The 23918-nt window shown below is 44.1% G+C and overlaps 1 protein-coding gene and 1 long non-coding RNA gene across 11 annotated transcripts in view; one reads left to right on the plus strand and one right to left on the minus strand.

Moving 5' to 3' along the window:
• Positions 1-5716: 5716 nt before the first annotated feature.
• On the minus strand, positions 5717-19546 carry LOC310759545. The gene is made up of 3 exons (XR_014546397.1): positions 19407-19546; positions 16332-16395; positions 5717-6041 (listed from the first exon to the last, which is right to left on the minus strand). It is a non-coding gene; the product is annotated as an uncharacterized lncRNA (long non-coding RNA).
• TFAP2B (transcription factor AP-2 beta) overlaps positions 14930-23918 on the plus strand; it is a 65366-nt gene continuing 56377 nt past the window's right edge. For 2 of the 10 annotated variants that reach the window (XM_083606602.1, XM_083606601.1), the window contains exons 1-2: positions 15144-16402; positions 20802-21260. In XM_083606602.1, the coding sequence (XP_083462728.1) occupies positions 16322-16402; positions 20802-21260 (540 nt within the window). In that variant the 5' untranslated portion in view covers positions 15144-16321. Of the gene's footprint in view, positions 15119-15143; positions 16403-16652; positions 19560-20801; positions 21261-23918 lie in introns of those variants that run through there. The other 8 variants (XM_083606598.1, XM_083606599.1, XM_083606600.1 and 5 more) reach the window with 8 other exon arrangements.

Consider the following 23918-nt stretch of genomic DNA (forward strand, 5'->3'; position numbering starts at 1 on the left):
AGAGTTCTGAGGACTCTAAGCTCGACTTGATCTGCAGAAGTCAGAAGTAAAGCTTTTGGATGAACAATATCAGTTGCTAATGTCTGCAAATCAAGCTAGTGCAAGCTAGGACATAGCCAAAGGGCAGCAGGGGGCAGCTGCCCCCCTAAATTAAGTAAATACATGACTATTATAGTAGTCTATTATTTAAAGGAAACAAAACAGAATGTGAAGAGTTCATTTGAGGGATATATTGGCAAAAAAAGGCCAAAGTGCAGAAAACATTCCTTTTTTTATCTCCTTTAAACACAAGTTCAAACAGACGTGGACTAGCTTCTTCCTCCATAGTTACAAGGTAACCTTTTAGAAAATGCTTTTCCTTTGTTTTCCCATGTATATATAATAATGTCCCTCATTTTAGGAATATACTAATGATGGAAATGAATCCAAATGAATCCAAAGCACCTTAAAATTTCATTTTGTTTGTTTGTTTGTCTATTGCATGTGCTGTACAGAACACCGCAGAACAAAACATGAGGTCCAAGGCTAACAAAGCAGTGACAACAGTTACTCTTTTTTTAAAAAAAGAATTCCTTTTGATAGTTTATGTTATTTTCCAAAATATTAATATTTTAATGTTTTTTCAGGTATACGAAATAAAGTGAAAAAAGTGCAACATATGCTATTATATATATGACTCTTACATATGCTAATACATATGATTATTAACCTACTATATTCTGTATAAACTCATTCCAAATATCAATATATCTACCCAAACAATGTCTAATCTCTAAGCAGTCTGTTCATATGCTGTGAGTGCTGCCATGTCTCCAGTCCATTGATTAAAGGGGAGTATATCTCTGTTCTTCCAGTTCATCAATCCCAGTCTTTTGACCATCATTAGGGCACATAGAATCCATTATCGCACTGCAGCATAGCTGTCAACTTACAGATTTGAAAATAAGGGACCAGCAGCCTTGAAAATAAGGGACCAGCAGCCAAAATAAGGGACCTGCAGCCTCACCTGTTCCAGGCACTCCAGTCTTCCTGTCCTCCTGCAGTCTGGTCAAACTCATGCTGGTAGCTTCGAGAACACTGTCCAACCAACTTTGTAACCAGAGGTTCAACTGAATAGAATCTGAATCACATGCACCACAAGGCCTATGCAGCATCAACTTAAGATGGCTCCCCGGCCTGGCTTTGCACTGCAAAGTTTGCAGCAGCACATGCAACAAAATGGCGTCCAGCATTCAAAAACCTCCTCAGCTTGCATTAACTAGCCACACACACACAGCCTCCCCCCCCCACGAGATCTCCTTTCCTTTTCCCCCACCATGTGCCCCCACTCCAGACAGACCTTTTCGCCAGCAAGGGTGAGTGGGCCGTCAATTACGTATCATCCGATTCCGATCCGAGCACTCAGCACAGGTATGTTCAACTTCTGAGCCCCTCAGAGCCAAAGGCAGAAAGCCCAGCCAGCAGCCAAACAAAGCCTCAAGGAAAACCACCATCACCTCTCCGCTGCGAAGCGCTGAGCAAAGGCGAGTCCCCAGGGAAGGCAGCCGATTTGATCAGCACAAGGCATGCAAGCTCCACCCCCCAGTCATTCTTAGACTTCTTATTGGGTGAGCAACGCAGCCATGCAACACAGTTGGAGCCTCCCTCCTCCCTGGCCGGCAGGGAGGGAGGGAGAGGAGCTGCTTTAAAATTTAAGGGACATCATTTAAGGGACATTTAAGGGACATCCATCAATAAGGGACAGCAGCAGGACATGGCACTGGAATAAGGGACTGTCCCTTCAAATAAGGGACACTTGACAGCTATGCACTGCAGTTGTCGACTTCCATAGATGATTCAAAAAATAGTTTCCTCTGAAATTTTTATATTTTCCTGTACAGTACAGTCAAGTTTATACAGTTCAACACTTTCTTCCAAAACTTAGTGAGAATAGGACACTGCAAGCATGGGTGTAGCCGGCCGGGGAGGAGGGCAGATGGGGGCAGCTGCCCCCATCAAGTAAATAAATACAAATACTTAAGTAACTGACCAATTGCGTCACAGATATCTCATCTGATGCATCAGAGAAATTATATTTATCTCCTAAAACACTATACGTATAAAATTCATCTTTCTCCCTATCAGTTGATCCAAAGTCAATATGCCGTCTTCCATCCAATTTTTCCAAATTACCATCTTTTTTACAGTTCATAAAATTGGGTTTCCCCACAAAGTCAATTTACCATGCGAAAATGGATCAAACTGGTTTTTATTAGACATTGTATTCCATATCTTTCTGGCTTGTCTCAACAGTCTCCCAAATTTTCAAATATCTTGATCCTAGTATTGTCCAACCAACTAAAGGTGCTGTATATGTATGTTCTAAAGTTGCTGAAGTTGCACAGTTAACACCAGATACAGTGAAACCTCAGCTGTCAAATGCAATCAGTTCGGGAAGACTGTTCGACTTCCAAAATGTTCAACAACCAAGGTGCGGCTTCCGATTGGTTGCAAGAGCTTATTGTACTCAATCAGAAGTTGTGTCGGACATTCAAGTTCTGAAAAACATTCAAAAACTGGATCATTTAATTCCAGGTTTTTTAGCATTCAGGAGCCTAAACGTACCATAACGAAGGCATTCAGGAACCGAGATTTGACTGTAGTAGGTTTCCAATATTTAGTATTTGACAATAAATAAGCAAGATGGTCTACTTCCAAATTCGGAATACCAAATCCACTCCATTAATTTGTACAGTAGTTTCATTTTTTTGCAGGGATATTCTTGGAGTCATGTAAAGCATCCTACTAAAAGAACATATACATTTTTCTCAAGTGTCCATCAAAATTTTTTCTGCTGTCAGGGACCATGCTGAGGAAGGGTGCACTGAGGAAGAATGGTGGGAGCCACCCCCTCCCCCTGATCCTGATCCTGAATTTCTCAGGAGCAGGCAGACAGTATAGATTTGGAACAGTGGTTTGCAGAGGGGCATAGTTCAGAAGGCAGAAGCTGGGAAATACTGGAGGGGGAACAGCTAGGAGAAGAAACACTGGGAGAGAGAGAGAGTTAACAGATTCACAGTCTCTGGACAGCATTCCTCCAGCACCCTCCCCAAGGTCAAGAAGAGCTCAGAAAGTCTCAGAACAGAAAGTGCTGAGATTACAAACTCAGATTGCAAAACGTAGGAGTGACGTAGATTAATAGGGACGGAGGGAGGATGCCTTAATTGGGAGCACCGCCATTCTAGGTAGACTGGTTCTTTGTCTCTCCCTGTGATTATTAAAGAATCTAACTGGTAAGACATTCCTTTTGTTTGATCTCTTCTTATTTACTGCCACAGGGGAGGAAGCCAATTCCCCAAAGCCTAACATCTGCCTAGATTATTTTCTAATACCATTTTTGCTATATCACCAGTATTGTAGCATTGATATTAGTTATGCATCAGATCTTAGTGCAATTATTATTATTTGTAATGCCTAATAAAGGTTTGGTGAAACAAGTAAGCAATTATCTTGAATTGTGTGTTTCATAAATTGGATAAGGCATTGAGAAATTAGTATTTTAATGTTTCCTTATTTAATGATAATGAATTTCTACAACAAATGCGGGCAGAGACCCTACAATATTTTGAATTTAATTTCAAAACATCATCTGCCTGGATATTTGAATGGGAAGCATATAAAACATATACTTGGGGCCAAATAATTGCACACTCATCATATAAAAATAGACTTTAAAATAAGAGGGAAAATATCTTGAGAGATGACTTGAAAGACCTATGGGCGCAAATGGTTAGGAATCCAACTGCTGCATTGTATAATGAAATACAAAAAGGAAATATGAATTAAATAATAGATTATCTCAGCAAATAGAATTTATCTCAGACAGAGATATTGGGAGAATAGTGAACAGCCAGGTAAAATTGTGGCTAATTGATTAAAACAAAAGAAAGATAAGGCAATGAACCGGGGGGTGGGGGGGAGATGAAGTCTATAAAAGCTCAAAAGATATTAATGATCTTTTTTATGTAAAAATGGAATTACCGGTATATACCATACCAAAAGGGGACACGGGTGGCGCTGTGGGTTAAACCACAGAGCCTAGGACTTGCCGATCAGAAGGTCAGCAGTTCAAATCCCTGCGACGGGGTGAGCTCCCATTGTTTGGTCCCAGCTCCTGCCCACCTAGCAGTTTGAAAGCACGTCAAAGTGCAAGTAGATAAATAGGTACTGCTCTGGCGAGAAGGTAAATGGCATTACCGTGCACTGCTCTGGTTCACCAGAAGCAGCTTGGTCATGCTGGCCACATGACCCAGAAGCTGCCTGCGGACAAACGGCAGCTCCCTCGGCCTATAGAGCAAGATGAGCGCCACAACCCCAGAGTCGGTCACGACTGGACCTAATGGTCAGGGGTCCCTTTACCTTTACTTTTTACCATACCAAAAAATGTAGTGGATGATGATATAGAAGCTTTCTAAATTAAATTAATCTACCACATCTTAATAATACACAAAAACAAATGTTAGTATCAGAAGCAGAGATTAAGCAAATAGTTTTTAAAATGACAAGTGGTTTTGAAATAAATAAAAGAATGTCATCAGCAAATAAAATCAATTTATAGTCAACTGAATTGTAAATTACTCTGTACATCTTGCTATGTTGTCTACTAGAACAAGCCAGGGGTTCTAAGCAAATATTTTTAAAAAAAAAAAAGGGTGACAAAGGAAGTTTTCTAAAGCAAGCCAAATTGCCAGAGCACTACACATTTCACACTGTTTCCAGCAAAAGTTTGCTTAAAATACCAGGATCAAGTGCATAAGTTCAAGGTCCCTGAAAATGCAGAAGCCTATCCATTTGTAATCAAATCTACAGAGGGCTAAGCATATGTACAGGTGGAAAGAAGAAACATGAAGGCTTTGAGGAACCTCCCCCACAGCAACCTCCCTCCTCTTTGCTGTTTTGTTTTGTTGATGTTTTTTTGTCAGCTTGCCTCTGTCACTAAAGCACACTAGCTATTTAGGCATTCGGGGAAGGATGCCAGAAAAACATTCCTTTGCTCCCTCTTGAAGACTCAGTCTGATAAGCTTCTTGATTTACTGTCAGCTAGAGAACTATTTGCTGTTAAACGGTCAGAAGAAGCGTTCTGAAAACTTTTACAGTGTAGAGAGGACCTTTTTCTGTGACGCTGACACATTCAGGAAGTCATATTTTTCCTTTTCTATGGTATTTTGCTTACTATTTTTATTAATTTTTGCACTTTCCTATTTTTTCTAATTTTAGGTATTTTCTATTTTTCTTTATTTTTCTTTGGTTTGCTTTTTATTCTTTTAAGGTTCTTTTTTATATTTCTACTTTCCTTTAGTATTTTTTAATATCACATATTCATGCCCCCCTTTTATTGTTGTGGATATAATAATATCCACAATATATATATATATTAGTACTGAATATATATATATTAGTACTGAATTTACACAATAGGCTAAACACCAATAGAAGCCTTATATCTATAAGCAGTGTTTTTTTCTGGGGGGATGCAGGGGTACACATACCCCTAAACATTTTGTGAATCTATGTTTGGCCTCATTGAGGGCAGTTTTTCAATATGAGTAGGAAAATGAGAGTACCCCTAAACATTTTTCTTAGAAAAAAGCACTGTCTGTAGGTGATATCATTAAATCTTTCCTTTTTTGGCCAAATCATTTTTATTAGTTTTCCCAATTTTACCAAATCAGCCACGAATTAAGACAAATTTAATACAATTTCTCCAAAAACTGGTTTCCTGCACTCCATTCTTGATGTGTCCAAACTTTCCTCTTGATGATGCTTTATTTTCCTAGTTGTTTCTAACTGACATTACATTCCTTACAGTTAACATCATATTCCAATAGTTTTTTGTTGTTTTAGATTTTAGTTATCCTTAACCATCCGTCATCTTTGTGCTCTGCTTCTGCCACCAAAGTAGGAGGTTGGATAGAGATGTTGGGTCTTGAACTCTCCGTCGCGGAGACAACAGCCAGCAATAATCCACTCTGTCCCACTGGTATGTCACAGAACTTCCCCAGCTGAAAAGAAAATGGCAAAGAGTGGGCTGTTTTCAAGCAAAGCACGCAGATGATTAAATACTCCTTTTCAGCTCACAAGAGCTCTGTGTTGCCTTTTTCCACACCCCAGAATTTCCTTTGATCTTTACATCTAAGATTTATTCAATTTAAATTACATTCCAAGTCCTCTCAGTCTTCTTCCTTTCCCTCTTGTTTTATAGAAAATGGAGAGTAGGGGATTGGCTCTATATTTCCAACATAGTCCATTCAAAAATCAGTGTTCCCCCCCCTCCCTTGTTGTTGTTGTTGTTTAGTCGTTTAGTCGTGTCCGACTCTTCGTGACCCCCTGGACCAGAGCACGCCAGACACTTCTGTCTTCCACTGCCTCCCGCAGTTTGGTCAAACTCATGCTGGTAGCTTCGAGAACACTATCCAACCATCTCGTCCTCTGTCGTCCCCTTCTCCTTGTGCCCTCCATCTTTCCCAACATCAGGGTCTTTTCCAAGGAGTCTTCTCTTCTCATGAGGTGGCCAAAGTATTGGAGCCTCAGCTTCACCATCTGTCCTTCCAGTGAGCACTCAGGGCTGATTTCCTTAAGAATGGATAGGTTTGATCTTCTTGCAGTCCATGGGACTCTCAAGAGTCTCCTCCAGCACCAGAATTCAAAAGCATCCCCCCCTCCCTACTTCATTTCAAATCACACACAGTCTCCACTGTTGTCATTTGTAATCTCATGTTACCCCCACTTCTTCCATCCTCACTCATATCCCTCTCTCTCTAACTTCCAATCTGCCAAATAATAAATGTAGAGAAGAAACTTGGTGGGCTTTCCTCTCCCCAACCGACTTTCCCACAGAATGAAATCTTATCTCAGTTCAAACCTTAGATCCATGCAGCTGAATGTCCCGCAGTTTGTAATCGCATCTCCTCCAGCACGTGCCTTTACTTTAATTGCCAAATAAAATCCAATTAGTAGGATAACCTCTGCTTCCAGAAACAGAGTCGGGGGGTTGCAGCAGACAAAGTGTTCCTGCACCCAGTGCCTTTGCCTGCTCTCACATTCCATAGGGAAGCAAGTGCCAAAGCACATGCAGGTGAAATTCCATTCCTACCGTGCCCCAAGAAGATTTCAGAGAATGGTTTAGCCCCCACCATTTTCTTTATCTGCGTCTCCCTGCAATGTTGAGGGAGTCATCCATTCCTGGCACAGACCGGAAATGGAAGCCCAAAGATAGTTAGTCGTAATGTGAAATGGCTGTGAGACCCCAAGAAGCAGAATGTAATCCTAGTATATTTAAAGTCATTGAGAGCAAATATTGATTTTCTCCAGGAAATTCAGCTAATGGATCAAGATAAAACAAGTATCAGAATGAGATAAGTATATGTGACAACTCAATAAATACTTAAAAAATAACACCTTTTTTTAGGGGGGGGGTGCTAATAGAGTGACTTTCTTGGTCAGACCATCACTGATTGTTGTTGTTGTTGTTGTTGTTTAGTCGTTTAGTCGTGTCCGACTCTTTGTGACCCCATGGAGCAGAGTACGCCAGGCACTCCTGTCTTCCACTGCCTCCCGCAGTTTGGTCAAACTCATGCTGGTAGCGTCAAGAACACTGTCCAGCCATCTTGTCCTCTGTCGTCCCCTTCTCCTAGTACCCTCAATCTTGCCCAACATCAGGTTCTTTTCCAGGGAGTCTTCTCTTCTCATGAAGTGGCCAACTATTTAATTGTATGTGCTAAAATAGCAGCAAATGTAATGGCTATGGTCAATATTTATGGACCTAATATGTTCTCCTGATATGTTCTATGAATGTTTTAGAAATTTGAATGAGTGCCTCCTTCCCTTCAAATTAAAAAATCTTAGAGCAATCCTGAAAATCACATTTTTGAGTCTCATATATCAGTTGTTGCTGGACCAGTATTAGTTTTGAGTTTTCCACACACACCACAAACTTGAGGGGCAAGGCAGAAACATTGTTAGTCCTCATTTTAAAGTAGGAAAGTGTAAGTAATTTTCCGGGGGGGGGGGTCCTGCGGTTCGGATCCCCTCGATGGGGTTAGCTCCCGTTGCTTGGTCCCAACTCCTGACAACCTAGCAGTTTTGAAAGCATGTCAAAGTGCAAGTAGATAAATAGGTACCACTCCGGCGGGAAGGTAAACGTGCTCTGGTTCGCCAGAAGCGGCTTAGTCATGCTGGCCACATGACCCAGAAAAACTGTCTGCAGACAAACGTCGGCTCCCTCAGCCAGTAAAGCAAGATGAGTGCCCCAACCCCAGAGTCGTTTGTGACTGAACATAACTGTCAGGGGTCCTTTACCTTTACCTTTTTAATGAGGACATATTACTTTCTGACCTCCTTTTTGGGAGTTCTCCAGTGCTCCCTAATGGTAACTTTGCACTGCTTTACAGTATCAACTTCTTTTTAATTAAATTCACAAACTCCTTCTTCTTCTTCTTCTTCTTCTTCTTCTTCTTCTTCTTCTTCTTCTTCTTCTTCTTCTTCTTCTTCTGTGATCACTATTAGCTGAGTAAGATTGTCTTCCATGAACATGGTCTTAACAGTGAGTCCATAAGTGACTGTGGAGGCCAATTCTGGATCCACACATCCTTTGACGGTGGGGACATAGGTTTCCAGGTGGGAGTTGATCACGGTGAGGGTTTGCTAAATGTGCCTTCCTCTTAAGCTCAACTATACTGTAGTCCACAAACTAGAGGTGTGTGGGTGCTATGACTGAGGCTGCTTTCTATTAACATCATCCATGCTCACTTTTTATTCATCACAGAAACTTGGCAGCTGCTGTCTGTTCATATCTGAGAAGCAACTGCTGTAGTAAACTCCCTGGAAATAGGACTTGGATTCTGTAGGCTATGGAAGAGAACCTGCTCCATTCTTCCTGCGCATCTTCAACTGCTGGCTTCCAAATTCGATTCAAGGGACTGCTTAGCATCTCTAAAGCCAAGTGCCTCTTGAGCCGGCACTTCTGACATGGGTTGACCCGAGTGGTAGAAGTTCCAAGTTTTGAAAGCAACCTGGTGTGCAGTGGAAGCTTATGCATGTCTACTCAAAGGTAACTATACTGAGTTCAATAGGACTTGCTCCCAGGTAAGTAGGTATAGAATTTTAGCCAAACAGCACAATCCAATCCATCTCTCCCTCTGCTGCAAAGAAATGGCATGTTTCTGCCTTGTTAAGGGAGGGAAGAGCCCAGTGGTTTTTACAAAAAAAAATTTTTATTTTTTAAAAATTCTTTTTAAAACATTCAGTTAAAAGCACTATCCTACGCATGTCTACCTGGAATGGGGCTTACTCCTAGCTAAGTGGGTATAGGATTTCAGCCTAAGTTCTACACGTTAATTTCTAAGAACATCATTTGAAGTTATCAGACAGGTTCTTTTTCAGAAAGTAGAAGTCTGAGAAAAAAAGAAAGGACAGCTTGTAATTTTTTTAATCATCGGCCATAATCATTTTTCTGCATAAGTTACTTCAAGATTATATGGACTGATTGATTTATTCCACTTACTCATCAGTCAGGCCACTTGCTGCTATTGGTAGGTGCAGATCTGTTGAATTCTGAGTAAATGAGCTCCTAAGAGAGAGGAATGTATGTATAATAGAATTATTTCATTTCCCCTCTTGGAGTTTCTGCTGGCTTTGTGTAAAATGTTTTGCTGTTAAGAATGGGTTTCTGATGTTTTCAGATGATATCAGTTAACTGAAATGACATAAGTCATGAGAAAATTTGACAGCTTGAGCTTGAAAATCAGATCTGCAGCTGAACTTTGTTTTTCATGTGGAAAATGTTAAATATTATTCAAGAATGGAAGCTATAAAGTACACCTTGGACAAAATGCAACAAGGTTGTATTTTAAACTATCAAACAAATAGATCACACAACTATGTGAGAGAGGCCAACTGCCTTATCCTATACATACTTAAACTAAGTCCCACTGCATTCAATGTTCTGAATGAACAGGCCCAGGACTAGATTGTAAACATACTTGCTTGAAAACAAGGCTCAATGACAGCCAGGCCCAGAATACCTTTTCTTAGTGCCAGAATTTAGCAAATCGCACCTATGTGTGAATAATTAAATGAGTGCTTTTGAACATGCACAGAGTGCATTCATTTATTTTTAATTAACAGGATTTACATACCAATTAATAACCAAAGATCTGTAAGTAGTTTACATAAAAAGATATAGGATAGCCAATAAAAATGCCAGGTAAAATCAAGTGTTAAAAACAAGTTAGTTGACCTAAAATTCATCAAAATATAAATAAAATCAGTTTGAAACAAATTTTCATAATACATAATAAAATAAAATTATATGTTGAAATCCCATATCTGGGTGGACTTGCCTAAACAAACAAGGTTGTCAGTTCGAATCCACATGAGGGGGTGAGCTCCTATTGCTCTGCCCCAGCTCCTGCCAACCTAGCAGTTCAAAAGCATACCAGCACAAGTAGATAAACAGGTACCGCTGCAGCGGGAAGGTAAACAGCGTTTCCGTGCTCTCTGACACTTGTCACAGTCCTCTGTGCACCGGAAGTGGTTTAGTCATGCTGATCACATGACCCTGAAAGCTGTCTGCAGACAAACTCCGCCTCCCTTAGCCTGAAAGCAGTGATGAGCACCACACCCCATAACTGAATTTGACTGGACTTAACCATCTGGGGTTCTTTACATTTACCTTGAACTATTAATGGGCAGGGAGTTCCAGAGAACAGGTGCTGCTGCCCCAATGAAGTATTGATTCCTTACAAGTGCAGAATGAAGATTCTTAAATTTCCCAGTTTTGCAGACTGAGGCAATAAAGTGGGCACCTATGGGGTTAGGCGATCCTTCAAGCATAGTAGCTGGGGCCTTATATACTAATGATAATATCTTCAACTGCACACCACTAACAAATCAGCAGCCAGTGCAGATCTCAGAGCAGGCATGTAACATGCTGACAGGACATCTCTCCTGTCAGCCGTCATCCTGTAGCATTCTGCACCAACTGCAGTTTCCAGATCAAGCAAAAGAGAAGCCCCACATAGAGAGCATTGCAGTAATCCAGTCAAAGTTGCCAGTGCCTAGACTACTCTAGTCAAACTCTCCAAGAACAGCTGCTGCTGTTGTGGCAGCTGAAGGTAATAAAAGATGCTTCTAGTCACTGAGGCCACCTGGGCCTCCAAGGACAAATCTGGATTCAGAAGCACCCCAGACTGCATACCTGCTCCTTCCAGAGGAGGCAATTGTCCAGGGCAGGCAATTGTTTGATTTCTCAGACATGGAAATGACTCATCTAAAGTGCTTCTGACTTGCCACGATTCCCTCATCCAGTTCAGCACTGTATCCAAGCCCTGACCCAGGGCTTGCACAGCCTCTTCTGATTCAGATGTTATAGAGAAATTGATCTGAGTCACCTCAGCATACTAATGACTCCTTGGCCCCGGATCTCCGAATGATCATTCCCAATGCCTTCATATAGATATGAAATAGCATTGGGGATAGACAGTGCCCTGTGGCAGCCCATACCCTACATTTCTGGGATGACATAGAAGTGAGGTCTTTTTTGATCCCCAACATCTCTCATTTTAGAAGATAAGGCTTCCTTTGGATGTAAGATGCATTGAAACAAGTGAGACACGGTTCTACAGTAGGAAGTTTGACCATTTTGACCAGTATTGTCTGTTTCTCTAAGGCAGAGTTTTTCAACCTTTTTGAGTCCATGGTTCCCTTATTCAAGTACATTCTTTCTGGAGCACCCCTGTGGGGCTCAGGAGCCCAGTTATGACACCCCTTGCCTGCAGAGCTGGCAGCTCCTCACCCCTTTTTGAAGACCCTCCCTTGTGGAGTGTACAGTGGTACCTCGGGTTAAGTACTTAATTTGTTCCGGAGGTCTGTTCTTAACCTGAAACTGTTCTTAACCTGAAGCACCACTTTAGCTAATGGGGCCTCCTGCTGCTGCCACGCCACCGGAGCACAATTTCTGTTCCCATCCTGAAGCAAAGTTCTTAACCTGAAGCACTATTTCTTGGTTAGCAGAGTCTGTAACCTGAAGCGTATGTAACCCGAAGTACCACTGTACCTTCAGCTTCCTCTCCTCTCCCCTCTCCTTGGGAGTCCTTTGGGCAGCTGCTGCTGCCATCCCTGGTCTCTGAGCTGCCCCCCACCCCAAAGAGAGGTACCTCCCAGAGACAACATTCACAATAAACAGCTGTGCAAGCCTTTGGGAAGCAGAGACAGGAGAAGGCATCAGAGGAGGGAGGGAAGGAAAGACAGACAATGCCAGTGTTGCCCTGACCATCATTCAAGGCATCCCAGGGTCTCAAGGCACACTGGTTGAAAACCATTGCTCTAAGGGTTAGGTTGTGGTTGCAAAATATATACAATCTGTGAGATGATGATAATGGTGATTATGTATTTCTAAGAATCACTAAAAAAATCTGAAAAATGTTGCTAAATAGGATTCAGTTGTAAAGGATTTGTCAGGTGTTGATTCTGAAAGTAATAAAAAACAAAAGAGAGAAATTCAAGGCATACACAAAATTACAGTGGGGAGGCACTAAGTCAGGCATCCCCAGCCTGCGGCCCTCCAGATGTTTTGGCCTACAACTCCCATGATCCCTAGCTAACAGAACCAGTGGTCAGGGATGATGGGAATTGTAGTACAAAACATATGGAGGTCTGAAGGTTGGGGATGCCTGCACAAAGTTTTAAAATTATGGTGCTAACGTTTTATGTGACTACCAGCAGAGGGCGCCGGAATAAATCGTTGAAAAAAGCCAAGAAGACAGCCTAATTCCAACACCTGCCATCCCTCGTTATATAGATACACTTTGGCTTTAGCAGCGCGCGCATGCACGCGCACACAAAGCGTGTGTGTGAGAGACCGAGACTGAGTGACTCAACACAACTGAATGGGTATGCAACATCTCAACGAGACCTTGCAAGAACAAAGTGTTCTACTGGAAACAATATATTTATTTTTTTATTTTTTTAAGGTTTTTTTTTAAAGCTGATGGAGCAGACGACGGTGAGGACGATGTCTGTAGTTGCACTGGCCCCATGAGTATTACGGCTGTGTGTGGACCTACCATCAGCTTTGAGTAAAGCCTTCTTTTAACACTTAATCAACATATAAATGAAAACAAGCTTAAATATCTGTATAATATTTGCAAAAGAAATATGTACGACTCCATAGTTGTTCACTTTATTTTCACTTTGGAATTTCTTTGAAGCGATGCGTGGGACAACTCTTTATAGCTTACTGCTTATTCATCACAAAGGTCCTCATTCTTTTTTTAATAAATTGAAAGGCTAATTTTAATTATACTTGTATCATCACTAAAGGGAAGAGCCGTTTCGCCGCGGCGACCGCAAAATATCAGTGTCCTACAGAGGGCGCTGTTACTCTGCTGAATGATCGTTTTCAGCCTTTCTCTTGCAAGCTTTCCATTAATAAGGGTTTTAGGGTCTCTATAAGCTGTCGGAAGGCAGCTCCCCTCGACTGCAGTTCTTCCAAAATGCTGAATGTTCCTGCTTGGGCAAGTCAGTTAAAATACGTACACGCGATACTAAAACAAAGCTCTCTTATGCGCTAGCCCTAAACACCATTCCTTAATCAGAAGTCTGCAATTTGCCTGGACTCGCTTGCCAAGGCATGGGCTTGAGGCGGGAACTCTTAGGCCTCAAATAACTTGTTCAAATATTTTCCCGTGATATCAAATTTGCGCAATTTGCGAATCAGTCTTGCCCATAAAAGCGCGGTTCTTTCAAAAGGAACCTGCTCATTTGCGGGGCTGCAAAATGTTCAGATCCCTCCACTCGCCAATTAAAGCCTCCATTTCCAAAGTCTCTATAGCTGTAAAGAGAAAAGATGATGGTGATGTTTTACCAGCAATTGCTCTTCTTGCGCTTCTTTAGCTAAAATAATAATAAGGCTTTACAGCTTTCAGCTTATTCAATTCAGCGCCACAAGAACTTCGCCAAGTTCACTTGGTGAGTTGTGCATGAAGAGGAAGACTGTTCCTTGGGTTTGATGAGTAACGCTTGCGGTGGGGCTTTATTTTGACATCGCTAAGCGGGCCAGAAGCTCAGGGTCTTTAGTCGCAAAGGGGGGTTCTTTCCTGCCGCTCAAGAGAACGTGGAAAGCCCTTAAGCTGCAGGCACAGAAGTGAGTGAGTTTGTGCAGATAGGCTTCCTTATATATGGTGAAGCCAACTCTACGGCCAACAAGGGTTTGTTGGTGAATCGACCACCGGCCCCTCTTCCCACGCGTGGCATTTCCATCACATCAGAGCCCAAAGTGGCAGCGCGCAAGAGCGCAGCCGAGAGAGGGCTAGGAGAGGCATCCAGTGGAGTGGAAGCCAGCGGCCAAGCTCCGAGACCCAGAAACGTGGGCGTCAGATCCATCCCAAGCCCGCCGCGGAACTCGCTTCCGAGTCAGAAGGGCCGGCAGTCTTCGGCCCACTTGACTCGGGAGGAGGAGACACCACTGGGCACACAGCGAAAGGGACCTCCGTCGGATTGAGCTGAGGCTCCATTTCTGTGAAAAGCCCCCCCCCCCTTGTCAGATTAAGGAGGAAAGGGTAGGTGGGTGGGTGGAGTGCGCGCGCACCCACACCAATGAATATGCACAGCTCCCAAGAATGCATCCCGTTCTGTTTTGATTTCCCTTCCCTGGGCTCATTCTGCATTCGCTGCTCTGCCTGTGTAGGAAGGCTCCTTCCTAATGCTCTAAGATGCGGCTGCCCTTTCTTCCTCCTCCTCCTCCTCCTCCTCCTTCTCCTCCTCCTCGTATGCCTCTCCCCCTTGTCCTCCTCCACACACACCCCGCCACCATCACCGCGCAGCAACGCATATAAGGCAACCTTTGCTGCGAATTCCTCTTACCAGCCATTCTAACTTCCAAGCAAACGCCAACTTGCCTGACTCCTCTCCTAAGACCAGCCTGCGTTCTGCGCCTTCCCAGGAGGAAGACCCCCGTCTCTCCAGCTCCTGCTGGAAACGGGGGTTAGCGAGGAATGAGGAAGAGGAAAAGTTGGTTGTTCCCCTTTATTTGGTGGCCAAGGAAGCCCAGGGGCAGTTCTCACCTCCCGCCCTGCCTCAGGTCCAAACGATCGATTTATTTCTCGATATTGCAAAGAAACTCTAGGGATATATATACATATTCTCCTACAAGGTCACATGGAGATGTAGACAAACATGCATTGGAGGGGCGGGGGTGCGCTTTTAAAGAGAGCCTGAGATTCTAAGGCAAAGGCCTCCACATCAGAGGTTTTTATAAAATCTTTCCAAGGGGGAGAAAAATCGGTCTTGCCTGTTTGATCAAACTTGCTTTGAAATCCTGATTGCAAAATAATATTGAGCAGGGAAGAGCGAAGTCTTAGCTCAAACGGACAGACCGGCGCAAAAAAAAAGAACCAAAACTATTCACAACCAGGGTATTTTAAAGTGTTTGTTGTATGGTTAATACATCCAAATCGAGATGTTCCTAAATCTTTGGATTGCTTCGGTTTTAGATCCGTGGGGGAGGGGGGCTCGTCTAAAATTGCCGAAATTAAACTCGTATGTTCTAAATGTACATGATCAGGTTTAATATTCTCTAACGTCCTGGTCGCCCTATCTCTGCGTTTATCAATGAATCGGTAGAGGATCTGTAAATCTCTACACGTCCCTCTTCGGGGTGGGAAAACATCTTCCCTCATCTCTCATTACAAATAATTAATACTCCTAAAGGGTAGGTTGGTTGGTGTATTTCCCCCACTTTTATTGAGCCTAGTCTTAAGGAACCTATTCATGCACAAATCTGTGTATATCTGCATATAGCAGCATATATTTCTACTAGTGTATCTATTTTAATAATAGCAGACATGTAAACAAATCAATACCTATTGCTATCTATTTTGCAATGCTTGCTCGTCATGATCAAAAAGTCCACATTAACATTGACTCTCTTATATGCATATACGGATGTGTGGCTGTGTATTTATATATTTATATATTTATATTTATCATGGGTGCGTGCGACTGTGTGTGCCAATATAGAGTTGTGTGTGCATCAGGGGTGTGTAATTATATGCATAATATATGTGTGTTCAATATGTCTATGTGTTCTATATAAACTGTGTAGATGGGAATGATTTTCCTATCCGGCTGAGGTTTACTTCTCCAGCCTATTGTTTCAGACAACAGATATAAGTTGCGATGGGAGAGGAACGTCGGGTTTGGTGTCTGTCCCCCATTTCCAATTATAGATGGATCATTACAGACAGAGAAGTACTGAGAATCCAGACATCTGCTCTTCACATGAATGCACTCACCTCCTAGAGAACAGCCCGCCATCATGCTCTGGAAACTGGTCGAAAATGTCAAGTATGAAGATATCTACGAGGTAAGTATAAAGATAAGAAGCATGTTTTTGGTGAAAAGAAGGAACCTTAGATTTAGAGAAGTGGGGAAGTGCCCGCTTATACGTTTGGATTTATTTCTGAGAGAGATTCTGATGCAGGCGGGCGCCCAGACGCAGACACATGAGCCGCGTTCAGGGGCGAAAGGACTTGGAGAGGCTTGTTTTACGCCCTGTTTGTTGTCAAAGGGAGCTGCCTTTTTTCAAAAGAAGAAGCCGAAAAAGAAGCCGAAGAAGAAGCCGAAGAAGAAGTAGACGAGATTTAGACATCAAAGCACGGAATGATCTGGGGGATGACAGAAAGCAACTTAAACGCTGCAGTTTGTTTAGATCTGGAAGTCGGTGTAATTCGATTAGATGCAGCCTAATGCCGTTCATTACATATATAATAGGATAGGCTTTCATTTTCTTCTTTAGTTTTCATCCCATCTTTTCCGTCCCTCAGTGGGGAGACCACCTAAACTGGCCCCTTCTGTAGGACTCTGCACAAGCCCAGATGCAGAAAGACTCTGGAGAAGAGCAGTGGTGGTGCTGGTGGAAGGTGTTCGCTCAGCTTTGGGGTTTTGTTTTTTTTCTCTCGTGAGAACGGTTCACGAGGAAAAAAAATTTCTTTCATTCTCTTTCTCTCTGTCTCTCCCTCTCCCTCCCTCTTGCGTCTAGAAACATCGGGGATCCCCTCAGCTTCTCTTAAAATCGATGCTTGGCTCTCTTTTCTAGTTATTGCTTTCCATGGGAAGGGGACTGCCCTCTTTCCGAAATATCCGGGCTCCCTCCTAGCTGAGTTCCAGAGCAGGTTAAGGGAGAATTTAGTGGCGCGCTGGTCTCTTTCGCCCCCCCCCCCGCCCCCCGCCAGTGGAAGGAGACGAGGGAAAGAAACCGTCTTTCCCTTTCCGCCGTGGAAGTTTGGGCTGCAAGCGGGGGTTGTGGAGCAGCGTGTCCCCCCTTTCCCGACCCGGGCAGGGTTGCTGGAGTGTGGGCCAGGAGGGCGGGCGAGCAGAGCCGCCGGCCGGTCTGCCGAGTTTCCAACTCGATTAAGAAAGCCAAGAACCGCGTTTTGCCGGCGATGAGTTAATATTTAAAAGTGCAGCCGTCTGCGGAGGAGAAGGGTGGAGGGGAGACGCCAGGGCAGGCGAGGCGGGGGGCTCCTGCCAGATAGGGCGCCGGGGGGATCCCGGTGGGTAGCCTGCGTCCGACGACGAGCAACGTCTTCGGGGCTGTGTAAAGCTCCTGTCGGGGTAATTATCTACTGAGCGACGGCAAAATCCAGCCCGGTGTGGGGATTTGCAGCGCCCTCCTCCTCGGGTCCCGTTTCTCCCTTACAGCTCGCAGAGCTCGGACCTCTCTTGCGCGCCCTACTCTCCCCTTCTCCCCAAAAGCGTTTCCAGTGATTCCCTTCAGGGCGAGCTCAGGGCGCCTGGGGGAACCGAGACCTGCCTCGGAATCTGGCCCCTCTCGAGTGAAAGGGCGGCAGGGTCTCCTCTGTGAAATGGTAACGCCGAGCCTAAGTTGTGGTTCGCAAAGTGGGTACTCGGCTTCTCACTGCGCTTTGACCGCTAGACTCCGGGCAGAAATACACGCCTTGGGAAATTCGTGGCTAGGAATCGAGATCCCAGGATTTGTCTCCGAATCCTGCGGGAAATATGCGATAGACCCGCTCCCAAGGCAGCTATATAGATCTGCGTGGATTTAGACACATATATATATATATCATTTTCTTTCTTAAAATAAAAATAAAAAGCCTAAAAGGTGAAGGAACACACGTCCACCCATTAGATCGGATCGCTTTTGATAACTGTAATATATATATAAAGCGACTTTTCCCCCTCAAAGAGACGCCGCTGCGGAGAAGGCACGGAGCGCAGCGCAGCGCGGCCAAGGGAGAGTGGATTTAGGCAGGAACGTTAAGTTGAACTTTAACTGAAATGGCAGTCAGGCCAGTCGAACGGGTTCTGGGAACATCAAAAAGGTTCTTAATCGCCTCTGGCTTCGCCTAAGAACTATAAATCTAGTATCCTTGCAAATTCATTGCGTAGATTTTACATCTAGGTGGAAATAGAACGCTTTTTTGGCACAGCCAGAGGAAAGCTGTCTATACGTTTGAGATGTGTGTGTGCCTGTGTGTCACACACACAAATAATGACAGGCTAAATAGAAGCCAAGTGCTCTGCACCCTCTCTGTATAGCTTTTCAAAACGAGGGCAGTCTGTAATAACTGGTAGTATTTTAAGTGCTTTAATTACTTCTGTAAACAAACAAATCTCACTGGCTGACTTAAAAAAAAACACTGCAGGATTAGAGAAGCCCTTATATTATTTGCTTTAAAAATTAGAACAAAAGCACCAAGGGCAATCGATTTTCTTTCGTATTTGGAATGTATAATTAAATGTAAAAGAAGGAAATATGATTTCCCCCTCCCCTCTTTAGCCCCTGGCGCGGCTCCAGATCACTTCCTAGCTCCAAATCAGCAGTGCCTCGTTTACACGTCTTCCTCTGCTCGAGTTAATTGAAGTTCTGCCTCTTCCTCGCTCAACTTTTTTTTTCTGTCCCTTCCCTCTCCCCCAACTCTGCCTCCGCCAGCCCCCTCGTCTGATTACATCTAGTAATTCTCCACTGAATGAACGTCATTTACAATACTAGGGGAGCTCTCGAGCTGCCTGCAAAGCCTTCACGCTCCATTTGGTCCTGCATTCTCCCTTTAAAGTAGTCGTGTAATATTAATAGTCATGAATATCAATTATTATGAGGCGTTGTAGGGAAGGAAAAGGAGAAAGGGGCGCCGGAGCAGTCTGAACCTCGCCTTGGGTTGAAGAGGATTGCATTTGGAAGCTCAAAGGGCCGGGAGGGGGGGACAAGAGAGCGGAGCCTTTTAAATACATACACACACACACGCACCCACACGCACGCACACACATACACACACACAGCTTTTGGGGCACTGGCTTTTTTTCCTTCTTCGAATTTTTGTTTTGATGGATAGACTCGGAAATACCTCCAGCGGCTCTCCTGGGTGCTCCGCGTTCCCTTGCAGATCTCCTTGATACGTCCCCTCCCGTTGATACTGTTATTCTATCGCTATTTTGTTTTTAGCTGTTTCCAGACTTTTTCCCCCCTCCAGATGTTAGTCCACACCTATTCCGCCATGGTGAGTTGGCTCTGTGTTGTGATTTAAAATTGCCCTGTTCTCTCTCCCTCTCCCTCTCTCTCTCAGTCCCTCTCGCCCTCTCTCTCTTTCTTCCTCTCTCTCTTTGAACGCCTTTGGCTTGGTAATTTAGCACAATAATCGGAGGAAGCTCGCAGCTGCTTCTTCGGTTTTGCATTGTGTTCTCGGTCTGAGCTAGGGGGGTGAGGAGGGGGGCAGAGTGAGGGGAAACTTTTTATAAAACAAAATTGCTGTCGGGGATTTGAACGACTTTTTTCTGGAATAGATTTTGTGCGTGTATGTGTGTGTGTAAAATCGCCGCTTCACTTCGAATATAGAATCCACGATTCAGAAGAATATTGATTTGGATTGTGACTCTTTTTTAAAAAAAATAATAATGTAAATAATGTCTTGTTTTGTTTTTTACAAAAACTTTTATTCATTATAACGCCAAAACCTTTTTTGTTAATTTTCTTTTTACAGGCGTGAATCAAATATTAGAAAAATATTAATAAATTATATTCTGAAGGCCCCCGCTGCACTGGCTTAATCCTAACTTTTTTCCTCCGATTTTGAGATCGATTTTAATAGGAGAAATGTTGTTTCATATTATTTTCCATACAATCTTCCAGAACGAACCTAGAATCGCATCTTTCCAGTTCTGCCACGGGCAAACGAGCGGGTGGCTTGTTTATTTGTTTTCATCAAAAGCTCTTCCTAAAGCGATACAGTGTTGAATAAATGTATATTTGTTCGTGCTCTTGCGAGATTATTCGTGGGGAAGAACCATGGAATGGGTGGAGAAATTCACCCCAGTCCTTCGTGGTAGAGTTAAGGGGTTTTTAATTCCTCCACTCTCTTTTAAAACCAGACTTTTTATTTCATATTTTTTTTTGCCATTGTCGCTTGCAGTCGAGAAGTTCATGGGAAGTTTTGGAACTTAAGGAAAGGAGACAGGAGTTATTCTTCCGTTTTCCTAATTTGTTGATTTTTCATTCTGCTTTCAATTATACACAAACCATGGGAGAAGCTTTAAGAAACGCCGGGCAGTCTCTTCGCCGCTGAAAACGAGCGGTGCCGAGGGGTGATTAATCTGAACAGGAGCCGTTTTGATAGGCACCTTTTAAACTGTATTTTTTTGAGAATAATAAATTGGGTGTTAAAATCCCTTTCCCAATCTCTCTCTCTCTCTCTCCTCTCTCTTTTCTCCTTCCTCTCCCCTCCCTCCGGTTGTCCACCTTCCAGGACCGCCACGATGGCGTGCCCAGTCACAGCTCTCGGCTGTCCCAGCTGGGCTCGGTCTCGCAGGGACCCTACTCGAGCGCCCCTCCGCTGTCTCACACCCCGTCCTCGGACTTCCAGCCGCCCTACTTCCCGCCGCCCTACCAGCCGCTTCCTTATCACCAGAGCCAGGACCCTTACTCCCATGTCAATGACCCCTACTCCCTGAACCCTCTGCACCAGCCCCAGCAGCACCCTTGGGGGCAGAGACAGAGGCAGGAGGTGGGCTCGGAGACCGGCTCGCTGCTGCCCCAGCCGCGGGCGTCGCTGCCTCAGCTCTCGGGACTGGACCCCAGGCGGGACTACCACTCGGTCAGGCGGCCAGACGTCCTGCTCCACTCGGCTCACCACGGCCTGGACTCCGGCATGGGCGACGCGCTTTCTCTCCACGGCATCGGGCACCCGGGGATGGAGGACGTCCAGGTAATGCGCTCGGGAAGGAGCATGCAGCTCCCACGCACACATGCGGGGGTCGCGGGGGGGGGGGCGTGCGCGGATGCCTTCCAGCGCTGGAGGTTTTGCTGTGCTATAGAACCTTTCCCAGGATCATTGCGAATGTGATCGACCTCTACTCAAGGTCTGTTTTGGAATAGTGCGCCCCCCCCAACCCCAGGAGGCTTGCATGTTTAGCAATCTCTGGGGCTTTTGTTTTCTGGAAGACAGAACACACCCAGACTTTATTCCACTCTTTTCTGTCTCTGGTAACACGTTCCCGGCTGCTTCAAAGGACTTGAATCAAACTCTGTCTTGCAACTTCCCTGTGTTGCTTGGAAGTCAGTGAGTTGTGAGGTGCAGCCATCAATGATCAGCTGAAGGTTGCAGCCCCAAGCTGCCAGACAGCCAGGGGCAGCGAGAGGCAGACTTCTCTGGGATGAAAGTCCCACCGAAATCAATGGAATTTATTTCCGTGTAGACAGCAAGGGGAGCCCCAAGAACTTCGATGGAAGTCATGTGAGTTCCCAGGATACGCACCCCGCCCTTCTCTTTGCAAAAGTTGAAGTGCTAGGCAGAAAGTTGGAAATAAATCCACGCACACAATGCACTGCTCTAGATTTTATTTTATTTTATTTTATTTTATTAATAATACTAAATACTAAACTAAAATACTAAACATGTGTTTCAGAGAACTGGATGACGCGCTAAATTTCTTTTCTCCTCCAGTTGGACAGTCAAACGATCAAGGGCTACTTTTTTGTTTAAGACAAAAGCCTCGCACAGTGTCTTGAAAAGAGGTGGCAGTGGCCTATAGGATTAGTTGTTTGGGGGGCTACATTCTCTTCCGGCGGGTGGGCGTTCTTTTCTGCAGATGTCATCGTTTCTGCTAGTGCATTTATTTTATTTTGCACTGAAGACAAATACTCTGAACGCAGAGTTATCTCTGTCGTGAACCTACGTGATTTCTGAATTTATTCCAAGAGAACGTAACTCCATTTTCCATTATAGTAAATAATGACAGTACAGAAATTGCTCCAGAACGAAGTAATTGTTGGTATATAGATTGAACGACATCCGTTGGGTGTTTCGTTAGGAACTCCCCAATTGCACGAAGGCATGTTGGAACAGAGAGGGTTAAAACGCATCTGATTATTTTGGGCGGTTTGCGTTTATTGCCAGCCTTTATGAACTAAGGCAGAGGGGGCGTCAGATTCCGCGCGCATCAAGCGTTTATGTGCATGACGCAAACGATCCGGAGGAGGAGAGGGACTTGGCAGGCCCGATCCTGCGCTTTTCACTTAAGCGACTCTCCCTCCAAATACGGTCACTGAGGGGGCAGAATGTATTAGTTTGTGTCCAGTGACCAATGGAGAGCGAATTAGAGGATCTGGGCTGAATGGAGAAATTTCATGGCGTGATCCGTATTTAGCTTTGAAAATGGGGTGATGATGGGGGCCAAACATTTGTTTGAAAATGGCTCCTCTGAATTCGAATGCAAAGGAATGGGAACTCGGGGCATATCGCTCAGCTATGTGAAAACAAAGGAAAAATGCAGAGCATCAGTCATAGGAAAGGTTATGGCCCAGGTTTTAGCTGAAGAAAATGTGCTAGGTGTGCGGATTGTTTTGTTCCAAAACAAACCTATTCTAGGCTAGGAACCAGCTCCCTTGAAACCGCCTAAAAGGCAATAGCTATTCTGAGTTATGCATCTTGTGAGTAATGTGCAGTTTTTGGGAGACAGAAAAAGGCAGGTGGAGCAGGAGCAAGCGACCCTGATGGGGAGGAACTTTGTTTTATTTGAAATGCATTTGCTTCTAAGGGAGAGAGAGGGAGGAATTGTCCAGTCTCCTTCCATTATAACTTACTCTTATTTGGGATGGGGGACACACCATAGAATTCATTCTAAACTTTTTAAGAATAATCCAGTTTAACTTGTACACAAATCCAGAAGTTTACAAAAAAATCACGCGCATCGGTTTTATTCAGTTTCTCGAATAACAAGAAAAGGGTTGTGCAGAGGGGAAACGGTGCCTGGTCCCCGCCTCCCAGTTTCTTAAGCTGTCTGGACAGAAATGTGGTTGACTGTAACAGGGGGGAAATAAGGCAAGTAGAGACAGAAAGAAATTAGGGAGAAAATATATAATTATAGAAATACAAACCGAAGCCATGTGTAATCCACTGTTCATGGACAGAATGAAGCGTTTCTTGTAACTGGAGAGTTTTCTGCTGCAGCGCTGTAAACATGTTGCTGTCCTTGGGAGCGTTAAATTCTGCACTTGGTCACGTGCGGCCCGATTCTATGGGTGTTTGCTCTGAAGCAAGTAAATGGTCCTCAAGCGAGGAGCCACGCAAAGGGTAGAGCATGTGGGCGGGCAATTGATGTAGTCCACAACTTTTACATGAACACCTCTCTAGTAAAGGGAGGGAGCGTGCCACCGCCGTCATAAGGAATGACTAACTATATGGGAAGATTTCCAGACTGTCCTTAAAAGTTCAGCCTGCTCATATATTCTGGGAAGTTCTGCTGAAATCAGTAGGGGTTGACTTCCAAGGGGAAGTGTTTAGGATCCAGGGACCAGTGACTGAAGGCAGGGGTGCCAGGGTAGCTGAATAGTGAGTGGATGCTGGTAACCTTTGTCTACTGCA

This window comes from Podarcis filfolensis (assembly GCF_964270895.1).
Source record: "Podarcis filfolensis genome assembly, chromosome: 3".
NCBI classification, from domain to species: domain Eukaryota; kingdom Metazoa; phylum Chordata; class Lepidosauria; order Squamata; family Lacertidae; genus Podarcis; species Podarcis filfolensis.